Source organism: Bos grunniens, chromosome 6 (assembly GCF_055505025.1).
Source record: "Bos grunniens cultivar Pamir isolate PY7600 chromosome 6, Bosgru_T2T1.0, whole genome shotgun sequence".
NCBI lineage: Eukaryota > Metazoa > Chordata > Mammalia > Artiodactyla > Bovidae > Bos > Bos grunniens.
The window spans coordinates 29,364,568-29,386,524 of NC_141170.1; the positions used below are offsets into that span (position 1 = coordinate 29,364,568).

Sequence of the window (21,957 nt, forward strand, 5' to 3'; positions counted from 1 at the left end):
AACATGAATCAGCCATGGGTTTACATATATCCCCTCCTTCATGAACCTCCCTCCCCGTCCCACCTCTCTAGGTGATCACAGAGCAGCAAATTGAGCTTCCTCCATCATACAGCAAATGCCCACTAGCTATCTATTTTGCACATGGTAATGTATATGTTTCAATGCTACTCTTTGAATTTGTCCCACTCTCTCCTTCCTGCTCTGTGTTGAAAGTCTCTCCTTTATGTCTGGAACTCTATTGTTGCCCTACAAATAGGTTCATCAGTACCATTTTTCTAAATTACACATATATGCATTAATGTACAATATTTCTTTTTCTGATTTCACACTGTGTAACAGCCTCTAGGTGTATCCATCTCACTAGAACTGATTCAGATATGTCCATTTTTATGGCTGAGTAGTATTCCATGGTACATATGCACCACAACTTCCTTATCCATTCATCTGTCAGTGGACATCTTGGTTGCTTCCATGTCCTGGGTCTTGTAGATAGTGCTGCACTGAACATGTGTCTTTTAGAATTGTGGCTTTCTCAGGGTATTTGCCAAATAGTGGGATTGCTGGGTCATATGGTACTTTTATTCTTAGTTCTTTTTCTTTAAGAAATCTCCATACTGTTCTCCAGAGTGGCTATATCAATTTACATTCCCACCAACAGTACAGAGTTCCCTTTTCTTCACATCCTCTCCAGCATTTATTGTTTGTAGATTTTTTGATGATGGCCATTCTGACCAATGTGAGGTGATACCTCATTGCAATTTTGATTTGCATTTCTCTAATATGAGTGATGCTGAGCATCTTTTCACGTGTTTATTAGCCATCTGTATGTCTTCTTTGGAGAAATGTCTGTTTAGATCTTCTGCCTGTTTTTTGATTGGGTTGTTTGTTTTTCTGATGTTGATCTGCCTGAGCTGCTTGTATATTTTATAGGTTAATCTTTTGTCAATTGCTTCACTTGGAATTATTTTCTCCCAGTCTGAGGATTGCCTTTTCATCCTGTTTATGGTTTCCTTTGCTGTGCAAAAGCTTTTAATAAGATCCCATTTATTTATTTTTGTTTTTAGTTCCATTACTCTGGGATGTGGGTCATTGAGTATCTTGCTATGATTTATGTCAAAGAGTCAAACATCAGGTTTTTTTTTTTAAGCTAGAGATTTATTGTTATTTTGTAATTAATAAATTGTCAAGTTGGTTATGACACTACCCCACACTGTATACCACCATTTGCTAGTACAAAAGCTTTTAAACCATACTGAGGCATAGGGCAGAGAGAGCAGAGACACATGAATATCATCCTTAACAACTTCCTCTTAGTCATGCCTCTGTCTTAATCTTTGTACATGTTTTCTTCCAGGGGAGAGTGTCAGAACAGTGCATAAAATAGTGGGCAACCTGCCATTTACCGTTTTAATACCAAGCAACTTACAGAAATAATGGAATTCAGCTTGTGTTTCCCTTGATTTTACTAGTCTGAACTCATTTTAGGTTACTTTAACATTTTAATTTCCCTTAACTGTACATAAGAGAATATGATGACTAAGAGAATACTGAACCAGAGTCAGCCAAATATACTACTGACCCCAAAATTATGTTTTAATAGGTCCTAAAGGAATGTGGCTCAAATGGTAAAGAATCTGCCAGCAATGCAGGAGATCCCAATTTGATCTGTGGGTCAGAAAGATCCCCTGGAGAAGGGAATGGCTACCCACTCCAGTATTCTTGCATGGAGAATTCCATGGACAGAGGAACCTGGTGGGCTGCAATCCATGGGGTAGCAAAGAGTCAGACATGACTGATTGACTAACAGAGGAATGTACCACCCCAGTGGTTTGAGAGTTCATCAGTGACATAGTTTTAAATCCATGTTTCCATCAAGAAATTTACTGTACAGTAATATTCAAGTATATGCAGAGTATGTGGGCCCTTTTGTTGGGCATATTCATTGCAATATTACAAAATGTTGGAGCAATACAAATGTCCATCAAAGGGGAACTGATTATAGTACAGGATTTTATTAGTGAAATTTGAATAACAATCAAAATCAGAGAGAGATATACAAATACTAATCTGAAACAATTATGGAATATTACATTTTAAAATGGAGATGTAGGAAAGTATGTACAATATCCTTCTGTTTTTATAAAAGAAAATCTTGCACTAAGATATGCTTCATATATGTAGGTTATTTCTGGAAGAATATACAATTTGTGCCTTTTAGGGGTTGGTGAGAGAGAGGTTTACTTCTCCCTATATTGTCTTTTATACAGGAATGTTTTCTATGTTTGTGCATTGCTTTTGTAGATAAAAACCATAGTTTAAAGAAAAAGAAAGTAACCTATGAAGGTAACAAAAAGCATTTACTATGGTGTATTAGATATATCAAAAAGCTCCAGTCATATAATAGCATGATTGGTTTAGGAGAAATATAAGGTAAATTTATAGAGATAGTTATATATAGTTATTTTAGTAATGTATATAGACTATCAGAAATTTGACCAGATTTTGTTAGCCTTTTAATTTAAATTCTATTTAACTTTTTAAGGTATGTATGTCAGTTATGCTTGGTCCAGGCTATTTTACACTTCTACTGAAATAGAGTAGAAAAGAGAAAAATAGAGATGTAATGACTACATTTCATACATTTTAAGAGGTGAGATTGGTTCAGATTTTCTTTTTCTAATAGTTTGTTTTTATGTAGATGGGTGAAATAATTATGTTTCTGCTGCAACCAATTAAGTGTCTTTGTTTTGTTTAAAAATGTGGATTTTGAAAAAGTCTTGCCGTTTCCTAAGTAGAAAAAAAAAAAAAAATTGATGGGAGCAGAGCTTTACAAGGAAGATTTGATTGGAAAAAAACACAATGTTTTATGTGGAGGAACAAAACCATACAAAATAGAGTTGCTTGCTTGTCAACAAATCTGTGTGTGTGTGCGCGCGCGCGCGTGTGTGTTTGGTTTTCTTTTTCCTTGTTCAAAGAAATAAGTGCTGGGCCTAAATGAAACGGTGCATTTTAGAAGATTCCTGTATTTAGTCTTGCTATTTATTGAGCTTCTTCTGTCATTTTCCTCTACTTTTTATGAGAAGCTTTTCTCTTCACTTTGGACATTTGGAGCTTATTGTGTTAAGTATTCTCCTTTATGATTTAAGTAACTTTTGTTCGTTTGTGTTTGTTTGCATAACTGTTAGTAGGTTAACTATTAATTATACTTTAATGCTTTTGCCCTAGATGAAAATTAAAGATTTTAAAATCCATTTTAGGCAAATGGGGAAACAGATTTTTTTGCCTTCAAACTGATTGAACTAGAAGGATGTTAGCTTACTATTAGGATGTAGAATCTTATAGCAGATGTATATGAATCTCCTTTCACATACCCTTTCCCCCAGAGTAACCTGTGCTGTGGCATAGGTCCTCATATTAACAAAAGAACCAGAAAATAAAATTAAGAAGAAATTATTATTTTGCTGTATAACAAAGAATTACAGAAAGTCTCAAAAGTAGATTATGTTTAAATTCAGTATTTCTAATATCTTATTTCAATGGCCTAAAGATAATAATCACAGAACAAGTAAGTCTTAGTGGTAGCAATAATTTAAAAGGGATTAGGAGAGCTTCCCTGATGGTCCAGTGGTTAAGAATTCACCTGCCAATGCAGAGGATACAAGTTCAATCCCTAGTCTGGGATGATTCTACCTGCCACGGATATGCCACAGCTACTAAACCCACTTGCCCTAGGGCCCATGCTCTGCAACAAGAGAAGCCTGTGCACCGCAACAGAGAGTAGCCTCCGCTGACTACAACTAGAGAAAGCCCACACATAGCAACGAAAACCCACCACAGCCAAAAATAAATAAGATAAAGGGATTAGGATGCATAACTGGATATCAGATGATTCCTTTATTCATGCATTTGTTAATTTAATCAACAAATACTTAAGTCCTTGCTCTCTGCCAGAGACTGCTGGCTCTGGGCATACATTGCCAAACAAAGCATTGCCTGCTTTCATCAAGCTTGTGATCTGTAAGGGAGAGACATGATACATGATATATAAACATCTATAATTCTGTAAGAAAGCTATAATGACATATTTATTAGTGAAAATTTAACAGTAAATGTCAGAAAAGCTTAAGAGCAGCACCATATTATCCTAGTACAGAGGAGAAAGAGACAGTGAATGGTTTGATTGACTTGAACCTTAGGGGCTGGATGATTTGTCAAAGTTAGAAAGCCTATTCTTATCTTATGAGAAATAAGAGTGTTTGAATGTTGAGTTCCTTGAATTCAAATTTGTCATTTCTTGCTTCTGTTGGAAAAAGGTTTGAGAAAGAAACTTTGTTGTTGACTTCTCTTAATCTACTGCTAAGTCACTTCAGTCATGTCTGATTCTGTGTGACCCCATAGATGGCAGCCCACCAGGCTCCGCCGTCCCGGGGATTCTCCAGGCAAGAACACTGGAGTGGGTTGCCATTTCCTTCAATGAATGAAAGGGAAAAGTGAAAGTGAAGTCTCTCAGTCGTGTCCTCTTAGCGACCCCATGGACTGCAGCCTTCCAGGCTCCTCCGCCCATGGGATTTTCCAGGCAAGAGTACTGGAGTGGGGTGCTGTTGCCTTCTCTGTCTCTTAATCTAAGGATGAGGCAGTTTATTTCAGGTAAGGAACGGACTGAACTGGAAGGAGGGAAATAGTGAGAACCAGTTTTCTAGTTCTTCATAAGCTATGTCTTTACACTGGACATTATTTTGTTTGAGAAGCTTCCAAACAGAAATGTAAGCACTATATATGATCTTGGAAAAATGTTTTTACTATCATTTGTTTTCCATTAATTTCACACATCCTTTGGAGTCAGACTATTCTGGGTTTGAATTCTACCTCCACTTTATAACTGTGTACTGTGTGCAACTTGATTTTCTTATCTGTAAAACGAGGATCATATCATCTGGTGGAAGTATAGTAGATAGTTCAGAGGACAAACTCTGGAGCCAATTACCTGGGTTCAAATCTTAGCTTGTTAATTTAGTTGAGAGTAAGTTGGGAGAGGTGCTTAACTTCTCTGTACCTCAGTTTCCAGAATGGAGATAATAATAGTTCCTGCCTTTTATTGAGATTTAATGAGTTAATATATACAAAATGCTTAAAATAGTTTATCACATAAGTAAGCACATGGTAGTTATTAATGTTATTAGTTTCAATTATTACCACCTAGGGTATTGTGAAGGTTAAATAACTTGTTTATTTAAAAAATAATGATTTGTATATTGCCTGACACAATAAAAATATCTCCTAAATAATCAGAAACTGAGGAGTAGATACTTCATCTCATTGAGTCTTCATATATACCTGTTTAGAAGAAATTTTATCTGTCGTGTTTATTGTACCTAGGATAGTTTCTGATATACAGTAGACAGTACCTTTTTGTTTTTTGTTTTAAAGATTTGTTTATTTTTGGCTGTGTTGGCTTTTCTCTAGTTGCTGCGAGTGGGGGCTACTCTCTAGTTCCCTGCACAGGCTTCTCGGTCCACTGGTTTCTCTTGTTGCAGAGTACGGGCTCTAGGGTGCTTTGGCTTCAGTGGTTCTGGGTCCTGGGCTCTAAGAGCACAGGCTCAGTAGTTGTGGTACACAGGCTTAGTTGCTCTGCGGCATGTGGGGCCCTCGTGGACCAGGGATCGAATGCGTGTGGACAGGTGGACTTTTTACCACTGAGTCATCAGGGATGCCCAACAATCCATTGTTGAGTTAATGTTATCACATTTTACAAATAAATAAACTAAGGCCCAAGAAAATTACAAGGTGTTTATACTAAAAAATAACATCACTTTGAGGAGACATTACTGGAAAGGCCATTCATATCATCACTTAGAGTTGACCATATGTGTTAATAATAACTCCCTCTAATTTTTTCCTTTTTCCTTCTCTTTAAAAATATTCACTTTCTTTAGTTAGGTTAGAAAAATTTAGACTAGAGGAACTGTTCACCTTAGAGTTACAATTAAAGTTGTTAATCTAATTGAGTGATTACTACAAATTCAGTTCGTATGGCACTCTTAAAGTGCAGGGTTGTTTTGTTAATACTACAGAATAGAGCATAAAACATTTTTCTTTTCCCATTGTGTTTTCTATATTCTAGATTATATAAGGAAGAAATTTGACAGGGTATTGGGTTGACCAAAAAGTTTTGAATTTTTCTGTAAGATATTATGGAAAGCCCCAAGCAAACTTTCTGGTCAACTCAATAGTTTCACTCAACTGAGGTTCTATTACAGTAGTAAATATAATAAAAAATTAGCTCTACCATGAGTCACCCATATTTGCTATTTAATGATCCAGAACCAGTGTTTCTAAATTTCATGCATCTGAAATATTTTAATCTTTTGTAGTATTATTATAAGGGAGGGAGAGGTCATTTCTTTGGTTAGTAAATAAAGTTAAAGGCATTTCTAGAAAATGCATATAATCTTGATGTGTTGTGGCTTGCTTCAATGACTGTGAATCTGTTGAATATTAATCTCATTTCTCTTAGATATTTCCAAACGATTAGTTTATAGAATACCAGATTACCATTAAAAAGCTACATTAAATTATTATTTTAACACCTGCAAGTCAACTCCTATATGTATTATATAATGCATATGCCTGATGTAACAAATTCCTAGTTTGATAGCACCTTGCCTCCCTCTTTGTGTATTTAATACAGCCATTAATCTCACTACAAGGCTTTACTAAGGATAAATTGCTACGTAACCCACTTCAACCTCTTTTGTTCAACCAGGAAGCCAGACATGTTTAAGCTTTTTAAAAAATACATTATTATTTCTTTTTTGAAATTTTGGAGTTTTAAAATTTGAAATGGTAAAATATAAGAGACTGTATCTATTTTGTCTGTTGAAATTACTTGGCTGAAGTTTGCTTTGGAATAGAGCTTCTGTATCTTTAAAAAATACACAGTGAGTCACCCCCTGCTCTTTTGGTAGATGCCTGGCTAGTGAACAGCTAAGCTGCTTTAGGCATGTAATAGAACATTCCATTTCCTGTTCCCTTGCTGACACAGAGGAGTGTTCCTGCTGGCAATGATCTAATCATAGTGCAGTAAGAAACATGGCAGTTTGATAAAACATGGTGGAGACAGCGGCTGAAATGGAAGCATATGTTCTAGAAGACATTCTTGAGGTAGGGCTAGGTTTGTAAATGAAATGAAAGTTGAAATCTGAACAAAGAAATCTTATCTGCCGGAATTATTTTACAGATGAATAGATTAGAGGAGAGAGCAAAGAGAGGCAGAGCATAAAAGCAAGATACGGTCAGACCTTATTCCGTGTGAGAATGTGGCAATCTAGTTCACATGATTACTAAATAAGTCTAGAATTAATTTGTTTAAACTTAATGTTTTGTAAATTGTAGATATATGTTTGATAGGGGGAAAAAAGAAAGAAGGAAAGGGCTTTGGACTTAATAAAAAGCCTTGTGCTGGTGGTGACCTTTAGATTAACTCATTAGAAGGTGGGGTCTGCAAAGCAGCTTTGAGTAGGTTTAGTATCATATGTCTTAGAATTCATTTACATATCTAAGCCCACAACTCTTGCTTGCAGTTAACTATTAAAAACAGCTGCTTATTTTAGTTTCTAGGGTAAAATTAAGCATATATATCAATCTATTTGCCTAATTTAGCTGGTACATCTGGTTCAAGGTTTTTCATGTGACTTTAATTATTATAAAATAAATTATTCAATTAAAAATTAAAAGACTGTAAAATTTAAGGCACCAGTGCTTGAGAGCTCACAAAAATCTGTATTTTCAGTCATGAAAATTTGAATTGTATTTTCTCTTTTTTCCTCCTTGTGTCAGTGTTATAGAACCTATTTGCGTATAAATCAGTGCAAGGAAATACATGTCAAAGTGAAACTATAATTGGTTTTGGCCTTGGATGTAGTATACCATCATATTTTTATTTATAGATATAAATATTTAAATAATTTTCTTATTTTGGGGGGTGTAGGGTTTTTCCCTCCTCATTAAAAAAAAAAAAACTGGCTAATTTTTATGATGATTTAATGATGATGAGTGATATTCCTAATACTTAGACTCTTAAGATAATTTATTAAATATTTTACTGTCCTCAGGAAAAGAATTTGTTATGGGGAGAGGGCTTAGGAGAATAAACTGCAAAGGGAAGCCAGGCGGGGTTAACAGGAGAAAAAAGCCTATGCGCATTATAAAGTGCTGCATGATCAATGAGCATTTTCTGGAGTCCCTCAGTGTGTGCTTGGAGCTGACATTGCAGCAAGTCTCATGGTTGTTCTGCAGAATGAAAACTGATTCTATTGTGTTATCTAGCTCCTTGCAGACACCTGCCAATGTACTCTTTCCCCCTCTCCTTAGAGTTTTATTGTCTGAGTTGAATTCTCTGGTTAATTTCCATTCTTTTCCTCTTTTCTTTTTTTAATTTTGATACTGTTAGTGAGTTTCCTTAGAAATGGTATGGTAAATTATCCACTTAGAAATAGTGATATATATTTTCATTGAGGAACTTCTGTAATTAGCAGTGGTCACATGGCTATTAGTAGTTCAGATTAAAGAAGTCTGTTTATAAAGTTCTAGGAGGACATTTTTATTTGCTTTTTAAAACTTTTGCTTTGAATTTTAAAAGAAGCGTACCTTATAGATTTCAGTAAATTCATCTGACATTTTCTTTGGTCGTTTTAAATTTCAGCATATAATAGATTTTAGAAGTCTATTTATTTTCTGGGAAAAGCCTACTTGGGCATAGTTTTGTGTCTTAAGTATAAATTTTTCTAATACTTCCTTAAGAGTTGACTTTTCATTATTCCCACTAAAGCACTAAAAGTGTTTAATGTCATGGTAAGATTTTACGTTACCTAACTTGTTCATAGTTACTAGTTAGTTGCAGAGGTTATTTACTGTCTGTAATTTTAATTATTTGTCCTAATTCTCTCTCTCTTAATTTGATTCCTATATACCTGTCACATTAAACCATACTAAGTGAGTAGTTTCGTCTTTGTTTCATGTTATTTTATTTAAATGAGTATTTGTCAAGTATTGGCAGACTAGAAGTGAAAAATTTCCAACTAGTAATGAAATATTCTTCTTTTCAAAAATTAGAAGTACTCATAATGGGGATGTCCCTGATGGTCCAGTGGCTAAGACTGTTAATGCAGGGAGCCCCAGGTTCAATACCTGGTCAGGGAACTAGATCCCACATGGCACAACTAAGAGTTTGCATATCATAGCTAAAGATCCTGCATGCTGCAACCAAGACCTGGCACAGCCAAATAAGTATTTTTTTAAAAAGTACTCTTGATGACCTAATGCTAATAGTAAAAGTTAAAAAAGAATAAACTTCCTAACTCTGAAGCTAAATGTACCATTTTCTAAAGTACCTCATATGGCATATTTTATACAATGAGCTTCCTAGAAAAAAATTTTAATGAGTTAACTCATTGTGTAAATGTCTAATAATGAATAATGAAGTTCATCTATATACCACAGTGATAATTTTATTATTGTATCTAATATTAAGCCATTTGAAGTTTATCACCATATTTTTTTCCATAATTTTTATCATTATGACTTATTTATTGAGCATCTGGAATTTTATGTAGATTTCTGATTATTTACATTAAACACTGAATTCCTTTTTTTTTTTCTGTCTTTGAATATAACTTGGTCTTTTGAATCATACATTTTACAAGGTACTTTTATTTAAGTCTTAATAAAAAGAAAGCTTAAAATCAGCATCGTTAGTGATTTAGTGCAGATTAATTCTTGTAATGCAGTGGTTTACCTTTTAAATTGTGATTGTTTATTGTATATACCCACATTTATTTAATGTACATTTTTAAGTGATCATCAGTCTTGAGTAAAATACTGTGTTTCTAAAACTTATAGTACAACAGAAAAAGATTGATTTCAACTTATATCATTGCTTCTCAGCTCTCTATAGTAATGGATTAATAGAATAATTTAGTTATTTAAATTATCTAGATAATCTGGTCAGTGATTTTTTTCCTCCAAACTGAAGTAGTCAAAGTGTTTCTGTTCCTTTTGCCCACCTTAACTAATATTCAGGAAAATGGCCACCTACAGATGATAGGGAGCCTACATAAATACCTCTTTCTCTTTTTTTTTTGCTTATATTATTTTTGCTGAGACATGATTATAATTTTAGAACTTTGATGTTCTTCCTCTGAGTCGTATATAATAATGGATCTTAGTACTTAGAAAGATCAAGAAGAAAAAAAAGTTCTCCAAACTTTTAATTTTGAGGGGGGGAGGGGTGTTTCCAAGTTTGTGTGTCCAGGTGCTATGCATATAAACCTGAGATATTATATAAGCTTTTTAAATATGAAAACAAAACATATGAGAGGTCAGATACTCGATTACTATATATTGTAGTTTTATTCTCTTTGAACTATGTTTAGTAGTTTTCTATAAGAATTGCTTTAGAAATGAAAAATTTTTATAAGTATTTCTTTTAATTTTAATCAAGTTCAAAATACTTTCTTCAGGGTATAGCATTTGATACATTTTTGCCTTAAAAATACCAGTGTTTTGAAAATAAAAATATTTACATTTTTAAGAGTAGTAACTTGCCCAGTCTTGTTCCTTTGTCAGCTAGATCCAGAGTGTCTAGCTTCATCTGTACTTCATTTTACAGGTTGTAATATGTAAGCTAAAAGCCCTTATATCTCTGTGGTTGTTCCTTAGATATTCAGTGGGTTGAGGATTTGGCTGAACGTTTTAGGGTTTAATTAAATTAAGGATTCGATTAAACATATTAAGTAGGTTTATTATGGAACTATTTCTTGCATTTGTATTTATCTTGAGATTGGAGGGGTTTTAATCTTGAAAGAGTCGCAGGGACATTGTTGTTTCTTTTTGATTTGTCACCATTATGGGCTAGTGGTAAATAGTGCATTTTCATCTAAACAGGGGAATTCCACTTGCTATTTATTTAAAAATTATTTTTAGTAATGATATAAAAGCTCTTCAGAGTAAACTCTTTTGACAGTGTCCTGCTATATTTATTTTTATTCTATGAAATACATTGGCTTATGTAATACATATTCTTCATATGTTATATCAGTAAGTCTTCCATGAATTTCTAAATTCTATATCTATGTAGTTAGTATAATGCTTTTGACATTTTTCACTAGGAAGATTTGGAGTTACTCGTATGTGTGTGTGTTCACACGCACCCACTCAGTCATGTCCGATTGTGCGACCCCGTAGACTGTAGCCCGTCAGGCTTCTCTGTTCATGGAATTTTCCAGGCAAGAATACTGGAGTGGGTTCTCATTCTCTACTTGAGGGGAATCTCCCTTACCCAGGAATAGAACCTGCAGTATCTTGAAAGAAAGAAAGTGAAGTTGCTCAGTCGTGTCCGACTGTTTGCGACCCCACGGACTGTAGCCTACCAGACTCCTCTGTCCGTGGGATTTTCCAGGCATGAATACTGGAGTGGGTTGTCATCGCCTTTTCCATCATTTCATGAGGCACCTGGTATTCTAATCATTAGCAAAAAACAGCCAGAGAGAGTCTCAGCTGTATACAAGAAAACAGTGCCCCAATGGACCCAGGCAAAACAGGAAAGCGTTCCACTTGTCTCTTTGTCTAGTCTTCGCCAGGATGATTGATATAAAATGATTGATATTGGCAGGCAGATTCTTTACAATTGTGCCACCTGGGAAGCCCCTGGGAGTTATTCTTGGGACAAATATAATTTGATCTAGAGACAGAAAAGTTTAGCTAAATATATAAGTTATTTGAATTAATAAATGTAACATTTTCCATTCATTAAGAGGTTTTGGAGACATTAGACATGTTGGCTATATCGAGTCTTATAATTTCACTCCAGAATTTATTGAGCATCTTCAATATGCTAAGCAGTTGAAATTCAGTGAGATTAGTCCAGCTAGCTTTGCTTCATCAAAGTAAAAATTCAGTAGACAGAATGTCTGTCATTGGTATTTAAACATTCTTAAATTCAGGATGTGTACAGATGTATGTTTGAATGCTTGTATCTTACTTCATTTGTTTTTCTGGATAGTTTTAGCATTCTGATTTTTTTAGTAAGCAAATATTTTTCTTTAAGTACTTTTAAGTTTTGTGTGTGTGTGTGTGTGCTTATCTAATTGTTATGCGTATTTATGAATGTCAGGCTGTCTAGAAAGTCCCCTAGATGTCATTGTCATCTATTTATTTGTAAAGATTTTGCTGTTGCCAGTTATATCAGTATGTTGTTATACATATGTTCATATAACACGCTCACATATACTTGCTTCTATATACTCTGTGTACAAACATTCACGTCTCTGCTATATTATGCTTTATGAATACTCTTATTTGAAAGTTGAGTCTGTCTTGAATGGAGGGGCAGAAGTTGCAACATTGCTTTCACACACCAACTTTGAGAGAATGCGTACGAGAGTAGTAGAAGATGACTAAAAGATAGACTTAACGTTAGTAATCCCTCTAAAGAAGACTAATATTTTAGTGGAGTAGTTTCAAACCTTTCAAGTGAAGGTTTCAAACAGCTTGCAAAAGATAGTGTAACTACAGATATGTAAATTAATGTTACTCTCACAAGAAAGTAATGTCAGGATTGTCCAAATGCTACTAGTCCCACGTTAATTCAACACAGTCTGGTGCTTAAGGTGGAACATATTGTGAAACATGCATTAGGAAAGGTCTACGTCATGTGTTACCTGCATATACATGTAGCAGCATTGGCACTTTCTGAAGTATTTGGGTCCTTGTTCTGATGCTTGACTGAATAACTCATTCTGGTGTTGAAGTGACTTGATCACCACAGACTTGCTGAATATCAAAGTCTTGCTTAATCACTGGTTTGGTTTTAGTACATAGCTTCCAGATTTGCCAAAACAAAGGTCTTTCAGGAGGTGTTTACAAATATCTTGAGGTAACTTTTGGTTTTGGTTTAATGAGTGGCTAGATTGTTGGCCATTAATATTGGTCTTGGATGGAACCATGCTTCTAACTAACTGGCTATATATGGACAGATAGATATATGTTATATGTAGGATACCCACATAATTTTATAGTGGCAATGGAAATTGACCACATTAGTTAACAATTTGTTGAAAATTTAAGTTATTATACAGAAGGATTGTGCTATTACAGTTTTACTTAATTTTATAAAAATAACTTTTCCGAAAGAAAACAACTGAGAAGAATGGCATTATTTTAGATTTTTACAAATACCTTTGAAGTCTGGCTTAATAGAAGATATGTCTGGTTTTATATTTAGTCTGTTGCAATACATTATTTTAGAGGAAGTCTAAGAAAAAGTACCGTCTTAACATTTAGAATATTTTAATAGCCATTTTGATAAATGTGAATATTTTTCTTTGATACCAGTCCTAAAACTATGATGGTTTCCTGGAGGTTAGTTATAGTGTAGAATCTGAAACATTATCAGCGAATTTTTTGAACTTTGTTCAATTAAAACCCACTGGTTTTTTGTGTATCTTGAGTAGATCATTTGGTGCATGATTTTGTAGCATCGTACTCTGGTCAATTGGAAAATACTGATTTACTGAGTTCCAAATATTGCTGCCTTTTATTCCACGATATAAAAAAATAACATTTACTAATACATCACTCTTCTCCTTAGAAAAATAAAGAACTGGAAAGCTGTCACATTCAGTGACAGATATAAATTTTCCAAAATTATAATGTATACTTGAAAGTTTGAATTTATCACTGATGAGAAAGAGAGTTGTTTTTGTTGAAATGATATCAGTGTTCCATGAAAAAAAGGTATTGGTTTAGATCACATTTACACAGGTGTTTTTCTTGAGACAACTGCAGTATCTAGGTATGCAGCAGAAATGTTTTCCATTTTGTTACACTGAATATTAAAAGGTAATATACTCAAGGTGGAAAATTTAAAAATTAGTACTTTTTATTGCTTCATAATGGAAATTCACCCTTAATTTTTTTCACTTAATTATGAGTGCATGGCAGACAAGATATGATGATTGGTGATATGGCCATGATTTGTGTTAAGGGAATAGCAGTTTTTACCCACCATTATTTTTGTATCATCAATTTAATGTCAACAGTGAAACAGGCAAATAACATTTTAGTACTGTATTATAAAAATAGTTTTGACTTCACAGAGCCTCTGAAAGAGTTTTGAGGATCTCTACGGATCTCGCGGATCATAGTTGAGTAACTGCTAGTTTAGTATATTGCCCAAGTTTACAGTCAGTAATGGCATAAAACTAAGATTTAGATTTAAGTCTACTCGATTAAAATGTTTTCTTTTACCATATTATCAAATTTTAAAATTTATTACATAGTCCCAACTTCTCTAACTTCTTTTGTCACTCTAGGTTTCTCTATCCTTCAACTACAATACAGCAGATATAAAACGAGGGAAAAATTTTGTGGAAAAAAATTTAAATATGTTTTGCAATTCGTCATTCAGAATTTATACAAAAGGATTTTGAAGATTCCTGAGTGAAGGAGGACAGATATAAGTAGAAGTGGTTCTGCTTCCAGAATAACATTATGTAATACTTTTAATTTTGATAAAGATGAATAAAGATTAAAAACTTAAATGGGTTATGAATTTCGTCAAATGTCTTGTTATAGTTCAGAATGATTAGGAAAGGAGTTTATATATTATAACTGTTTGAATTACTCATATGTTAGCGAGTGGAAACAAATAGATGAAGTATGTGTCAAATTCAAATATTTTTCTCTTTAAAGATTTTAGGCTTTTTTCATGTATTTATTTAGATGCTTTGGGGGTTAGTTATGGTGCGTAGGTTCTTTTTCATTGTGGTGCACAGGCTCTGAAGTGTGTGGGTTCAGTAGTTTTGGAGCTCAGTAGTTGTGCACAGGCTTAGTTGCCCTGCAACTAAGGATCTTATCTTAGTTCCCTGACCAGGAACTGAACCCATGTGCCCTGATGTTGGTTATCCAAAGACTAAGCCATTTCACCTTCCTCTGCAAAGTAGCAAATTAAGTTGTTTAAAATCTACTTTATACTTTCCTCTTGTATTTGTATGTACTATGTTTTTGCCACAAATTAATTTTGAAATTGGCACTGAAATCATGTGGTCTCATAGGAAAAAAGGATCTATAACATCTGCACATCTCTTGTCTTTATGCTTCTTAAATGCTGAATACAACTCTTCTCCCCACCTACCAAATTCCAAGTGACTGTTGGAAGATTCCCTTGGAGAAGGGCATGGCAATCCACTCCAGTATTCTTGCCTTGAGAATCCCATGGACAGAGGAGCCTGGTGGGGTTGCAAAGAGTTGGAAGTGACTTAGCATGCACACATTCATTGAGATAAGAAGCAATGTTGAGCCAGTGTTAACACAGCTTGTTGGTGATCTCTATAGTCTGGATTCCTTCTTTAGTCTCAAGCCTTTTATCATTTATCCTGCTTCTGACTTTTGATACTTGCTGTCCACTTTGTTTTGATTTCTTACTCCTGCTACAGATTATTTAGATTCTGCTCCTCCTCTTGATGTTTGGATATTATGAACAGCCTAACTCCTCATTTGTTGAGCTTCTTATTTTTCTAATTAGTGTTTATCCTTAACTGGTTCTAACCTTGAATTTGTTCTGTTGCCATTTCTTCAGTCTTTGTCACATTCTACACTTGTAATTTATGCCCTGTCATCATACAAAGATCAACATATATTTGTATGAACTATTTAAGCAAGTATGAGAAATAGTTTCTAAATTCTTATGTTCCATAAGGAAGTACTGGTTAAGATTTTCCAAAAATTTGTGCTGGTGTTGAAGTGTTCACAAATATTGGAAAATTTTCCTTTCTATTATTTTGTCACATTTGTACAATATTATCTTCTCAAGAATCTTTCTCAGTTTATTTTTCCTATTTTTTTTAAGTTTTATTTATGAAATAAATGGAGATAGGACTGGATAGAAAGTTGCTTTCTTCTAAATGTATTTATTTAAGAAACCAAAATATTAAGATTAGGCTTTATATATGCCATATGAAAAAAGTCTTCTTAGGTAGATCATTTTGTAAATATTTTATGAATTACAAAGAATATATCTTTTATAAAGTATGATAAGTGAGAATGCTAAATTACATCAACATTGACTTTTAAGTATTTTTATATTTAATAGGCTTCCTTTTTAATTGTCTTGAGCTTCTAGTGAGATTGTATGATTTTCTGTGAATAGTTTTATTCTTCTTGATGTCCTCAGTGACGTAGCATTGTATCTTGAACACAGTAAATGCTTGTTTTTCATTTGGAGTTACACATGTACAATGAAGGAATTACTGTACTGTGTTTTTATCTTGGAAAGTTCTCTGAACTCTTAGTTTTGGTTAGGTATATACATGGAATGAGGCAGAAGAGTAACAGTTAATCACGTTATTCAGATCAACCCAGGTGATCTGTAGGTTGGAGTTCTAACATAGTCTTTGTATGTTATTTGAAATAATATTTTTCTTTTTATTCTTGCACTTTTTGGTCTCTAAAGTTAAATTGTACTGTATAGTTTTTCTAAGATCCCTTCTATATATATTAAAGTCTTGACTAGAACTCTAAAGATAGTAGCTTCAGTAACTTCTAAACAAAAAGTTTGACATGATGGTGTGTTTTACAAGTTTTAAAACTTCTTTTGCTTTGTTATTTCACATTTAAGAAGCAAATACAAGTGCAGTGTTGCACCTGAACTATTATTTGACATCCTTCTATCCACCCAACTTTATTTTTACATTTAATCTGAATTGTTTATTTTTACATTGTATTATAATATTCTGTTACTACTTACAGTGTTTACCTGCTGCCCTCTTCAACATCTATTCATTATTCAAAATTCTCCTTCCCTAGGGTTTTTTCCCTCTCTAGCCTTTCTTTCAAGTTCATTATCTCTTATCCTGTCCTACTCTTAAAAAGTAACGTTAGAGTGTGTACATTAGAAATATTTTAATGTCTCTGTAATGTGCTTGATAAATGTTGAATTCTTTAATGTGGATGCCTTGACTCTCTTTAAAAAAAAATGCTTTCTGCATTTATGTAAAAGATATTTCATTCCACAAGAGAATTTGAAGTGTCTTATAAGAGTATACTGAACTGAACTGATGAGTATATATATTCTGAAAAATAAAAATACAAAAATCAGAAGTAGTAAATTAATACCAGTGGTAAAATTGACTTCAGTTCATTCACTCAGTTGTGTCCGACTCTTTGCAACCCCATGAATTGTAGCACACCAGGCCTCCCTGTCCATCACCAACTCCCGGAGTTCACGAAAACTCATGTCCATAGAGTCGGTGATGCCATCCAGCCATCTCATCCTCTGTCGTCCCCTTCTCCTCCTGCCCTCAATCCCTCCCAGCATCCAGGTCTTTTCCAATAAGTCAACTCTTCGCATGAGGTGGCCAAAGTACTGGAGTTTCACCTTTAGCATCAGTCCTTCCAAAGAAATCCCAGGGCTGATCTCCTTCAGAATGGACTGGTTGGATCTCCTTGCAGTCCAAGGGACTCTCAAGAGTCTTCTCCAACACCACAGTTCAAAAGCATCAATTCTTTGGCACTCAGCTTTCTTCACAGTCCAATTCTCACATCCATACATGACCAGTGGAAAAACCATAGCCTTGACTAGACGGACCTTTGTTGGCAAAGTAATGTCTCTGCTTTTGAATATGCTATCTAGGTTGGTCATAACTTTCCTTCCAAGGAGTAAGCGTCTTTTAATTTCATGGCTGCAATCACCTGTAGTGATTTTGGAGCCCCCCCAAAATAAAGTCTGACACTGTTTCCACTGTTTCCACACTATTTGCCCATCTGTTTCCCATGAAGTGATGGGACCAGATGCCATGATCTTAGTTTTCTAAATGTTGATGTAGATTGAATTAACTAGCAACAAGAGCCAAATTAGAAACTTGATAAGTTTTGAGATTTGTGTTGTTCATAAACTCTGTAAGCATGGTGGATGTTCTGGAGAATTGATAAATTTTGTGCAATTTAGATCTTAGAAAATAATTTCTCTTTGTGCCCCTGTATTGGACCTACTGCTTATTGTATTAAATAACTCCATCTTCTAAAACTAAACAAACTTGATATTAGTTTCTACAAAATGTAAGCCAAGGATTTACTGATAAAATTCGGTTGGGTTTAAAAAACTAGTACTGTAGCCTGAGTACTCAGTTTTCTGGTAGTCTGGTTTGTTTCAAGGATAAAATTTAGAACACTCAGAGCAGAGATTGCAAACTCATGGCTTCTTAGCTGTATCAGACTTAGGAATGTATTTTGTATAGCTGACATAATGTTGGCCCACGTGATGGTCATTTATTTAGATTTAAAAAAAAAATTCATCTCAGAAGTTTTGTGTAGTTTTCACTGTTTGGGCCTTACAAATGTTCTATTAAATTTTTCCCTGTAAGGGATGGAAGACTTCTCTACCCTCTTAGATTCAGTGGTTGAGATGTGCAAATTGAAAAGAAGTCAAAACCGAAAGAAGCAATTAGGCCTGGGAGCTTATATGCAATTTTTTTTTTTTGGTTCCATAAGGTCTTAGTTGTGGCACATGGGCTTAGTTGCCCCATGGCAGGTGGGATCTTCGGGTCGTAGTTCCCTGACCAGGGATTGAACCAGTGTCCCCTGCAGTGGAAGGCAGATTCTTTACCACTGAACCACCTGGGAAGTCCTGCTTATATGCCATCTTAACAACGGATGATAAATGGTGTCCTAACTAGCCAAAGGAATGGAGAAGGCAATGGCACCCCACTCCAGTACTCTTGCCTGGAAAATCCCATGGACAGAGGATCCTGGTAGGCTGCAGTCCATGGGGTCGCGAAGAGTTGGATACGACTGAGCTACTTCACTTTCACTTCTCACTTTCATGCATTGGAGAAGGAAATGGCAACCCACTCCAGTGTTCTTGCCTGGAGAATCCCAGGGACAGGAGAGCCTGGTGGGCTGCCGGCGACTTAGCAGCAGTAGCAGCAGCCAAAGGAAAAAGAATTTGGACTTCTCGGATGTAGGAGGGCAACGATATAGGAAAACTGATTGGTAAATGTTGTTGTTCAGTCGTCCAGTTGTGTCTGACACTTTGTGACCCCATGGACTGCAGCACGCCAGGCCTGTCTGTTCCTCACCATCTCCCAGAATTTGCCCAAGTTCATGTCCATTACATCGGCAAAGCCATCCAGTCATCTCGTCCTCTGATACCGTCTTCTCCTGCGCTCAGTCTTTCCCAGCATCAGCAACTTTTCCAGTGAATCAGCTATTCGCATCAGATTACCAAAATACTGGAGTTTTAGCTTCAGTATCAGTCTTTCCAGCAAGTATTCAGGTTGATTTCCCTTAAGATTGACTGGTTTGATCTCCTTACTGTCCAAGTAACTGGGTTATCTATTGAAGTTTCTTATGCGGAGTTAAGTTTGAGCCATCACCAGTGATAAGAGTCATCTCCAATGACAGTGATTAAGAGTCTTTCTCCTCTTCCTGGTTTAGGAGAGGCCAAGATGAAATACTTAGATTATTGTAAATGATAATTCTTTATATTTTATTTGGCAGTTGTTTGTCCAATATACAAATAGACATTTGTATATTGATCTTATATCCTATTGGCTTGCTAAATTCACTTGGTTAACCAGGGTTGTTTTTTGTTTGTTTGTTTGATGGTAGAATTTTCTACATGCATGGTCATCTCTGCAAATTAAGTCAGTTTATCTCTCCTTCTCCCCTATTTTTAATTTCTTGCCTTGTTGGCCTACGTAGGACCTCCAGTAAAATACTGAATAGAATTGGTGACTTATTGGACCAAGTTGCCTTGTTCCTGATCTTAGCGGGGGAAGTGTTCAATTTTTCCTAATTAAGTATGATGTTCTTTATACTTTTTTCTAGATTCCCTTATCTGGTTAAGATATCTACCCCTAGTTTGCTAAAAAATTTTATTATCAGAAGATACTGAACTGTCAGGTCTTTTATCTGATTCTGTTGAGATGATCCTTGATTTTCCTTCTTTGTTCTGTCATTATGTGAATTATATTAATTGACTCTTGGATTTTTAAGCCAACTTTGTATTCTTAGAATAAACTGCATTTGGTCATGATATATGACCCCTTTTGGATATGGCTGGATTTGGTTTACTAGTATATTATTAAGGATTCTTGTTCTTCACAAGGCATATTGATCTTTAGTTTTCTTAAAAAAAAAATCTGGCTATTGTGTATCAGAGAAATGTTAGCCTTATAACGTGTTTGGAAGTACATCTTTCTTTACGATTTTCTGAAAATTTGTTTGAGTGATTGAGTTGAGCAATGAAGCCATCTGTACCTTGTGTTTTATTTGTGGGAACATTTTTAATGAAAAATCCATTTCCTTTGATAGATACATGGCTATTTAGCTTTTCTTTGTCAGTTTTGAAAATTTTAATTCTTTTTGCGTAATTTGTGTATTTCAGTCTAAGTTGTTGAATTAATTGACATAAGGTTGTTCATAGTGGTCTTTATTATTTTAAATGATGGTAATCAGCCATGAAATTAAAAGACGCTTACTCCTTGGAAGGAAAGTTATGACCAACCTAGATAGCATATTGAAAAGCAGAGACATTACTTTGCCAACAAAGGTCCGTCTAGTCAAGGCTATGGTTTTTCCTGTGGTCATGTATGGATGTGAAAGTTGGACTGTGAAGAAGGCTGAGTGCCGAAGAACTGATGCTTTTGAACTGTGGTGTTGGAGAAGACTCTTGAGAGTCCCTTGGACTGCAAGAAGATCCAACCAGTCCGTTCTGAAGGAGATCAGCCCTGGGATTTCTTTGGAAGGACTGATGCTAAAGCTGAAACTCCAGTACTTTGGCCACCTCATGCGAAGAGTTGACTCATTGGAAAAGACTCTGATGCTGGGAGGGATTGGGGGCAAGAGGAGAAGGGGACGACAGAGGATGAGATGGCTGGACGGCATCACCGACTTGATGGATGTGAGTCTGAGTGAACTCCGGGAGTTGGTGATGGACAGGGAGGCCTGGCATGCTGTGATTCATGGGGTAGCAAAGAGTTAGACACGACTGAGCGACTGATCTGATCTGATCTGAATCTGTAATTATTCTTTAGTAATTCTTTCAGTTCTGATAGTGATAATTTGTATTTTCTCTTTTGTTCTTGTAAAACCTTTATCAGTTTTTTTTTCTATAAACTTTAATTTTTATTTCATGTCATTGACTTTTCTATGTTATTTTCATTTTCTGTGTCATTGACCTATGCTCTTATATTTCCTATGTAGATTTAATTTGTTCTTATTTGGTTATTTTAAATGGAAGCTTAGATTATTGTTTTTAATGTTTCATCTTTTTTACTGTATTAAAGGCTGTAAATACCCTTTCTGTGCACTGCTTTAGGTATATACCACACATTTTTATGTGTTGTGTTTTCATTATAATATTTAGTTCTAAATGCTTTATAATTTTCCTTGTGATTCCCTCTTTGATTCATTCTGCCTTTCTCAACTGCGGTTTCATGGGAAAATTACACTTTAATGCTTAAGACATCTCTTTTCTCTTGTGCATATATAATCATGTTGTTTATATAACATCCTTGGGAGAATGGAGAAGATAGTCTCTCAAGTTATTTATGGTCATCTTGTCACTCAGATGAGGAACTATTTTTCAGAAAGTTTGTGGATTATTTAAAAGTATTATATGTGGTCAGAGAATATACTGTACTGCAATTTCAGTTCTTTTAGGTATATTGAAGCTTGTTTTATGGTCGAAAATATGTTTCATTTTTGACAAAAGTTCATGCATATCTAGAAAGAATATATTTTCTGCAGTTGTGGGGTGAGTGTTCCATAAATATCAATTATGTTAATTAATAATGTTCAAGTCTTTTATGTTCTGACTGATTTTCTGTCTACTTGCCTAGCAAGGACTAAGATGAGTTTCAAAATTTAAACTATAATTATGAAGAGTCTTGTTTTTTTCTT

At 34.8% G+C, this 21,957-nt stretch overlaps 1 protein-coding gene across 12 annotated transcripts in view; it reads left to right on the top strand.

Annotated features, from left to right (window-relative positions):
- ANKRD17 (ankyrin repeat domain 17) overlaps positions 1-21,957 on the top strand; it is a 165,763-nt gene that overhangs the window by 29,894 nt on the left and 113,912 nt on the right. For 4 of the 12 annotated variants that reach the window (XM_086405417.1, XM_086405418.1, XM_086405423.1 and 1 more), the window contains exon 1: positions 2,578-7,161. The exons of 5 other annotated variants lie outside the window; for them this stretch is intronic. In XM_086405417.1, the coding sequence (XP_086261543.1) occupies positions 7,108-7,161 (54 nt within the window). In that variant the 5' untranslated portion in view covers positions 2,578-7,107. Of the gene's footprint in view, positions 1-2,577; positions 7,162-21,957 lie in introns of those variants that run through there. 3 more of the 12 variants (XM_086405419.1, XM_086405420.1, XM_086405425.1) reach the window with 1 other exon arrangement.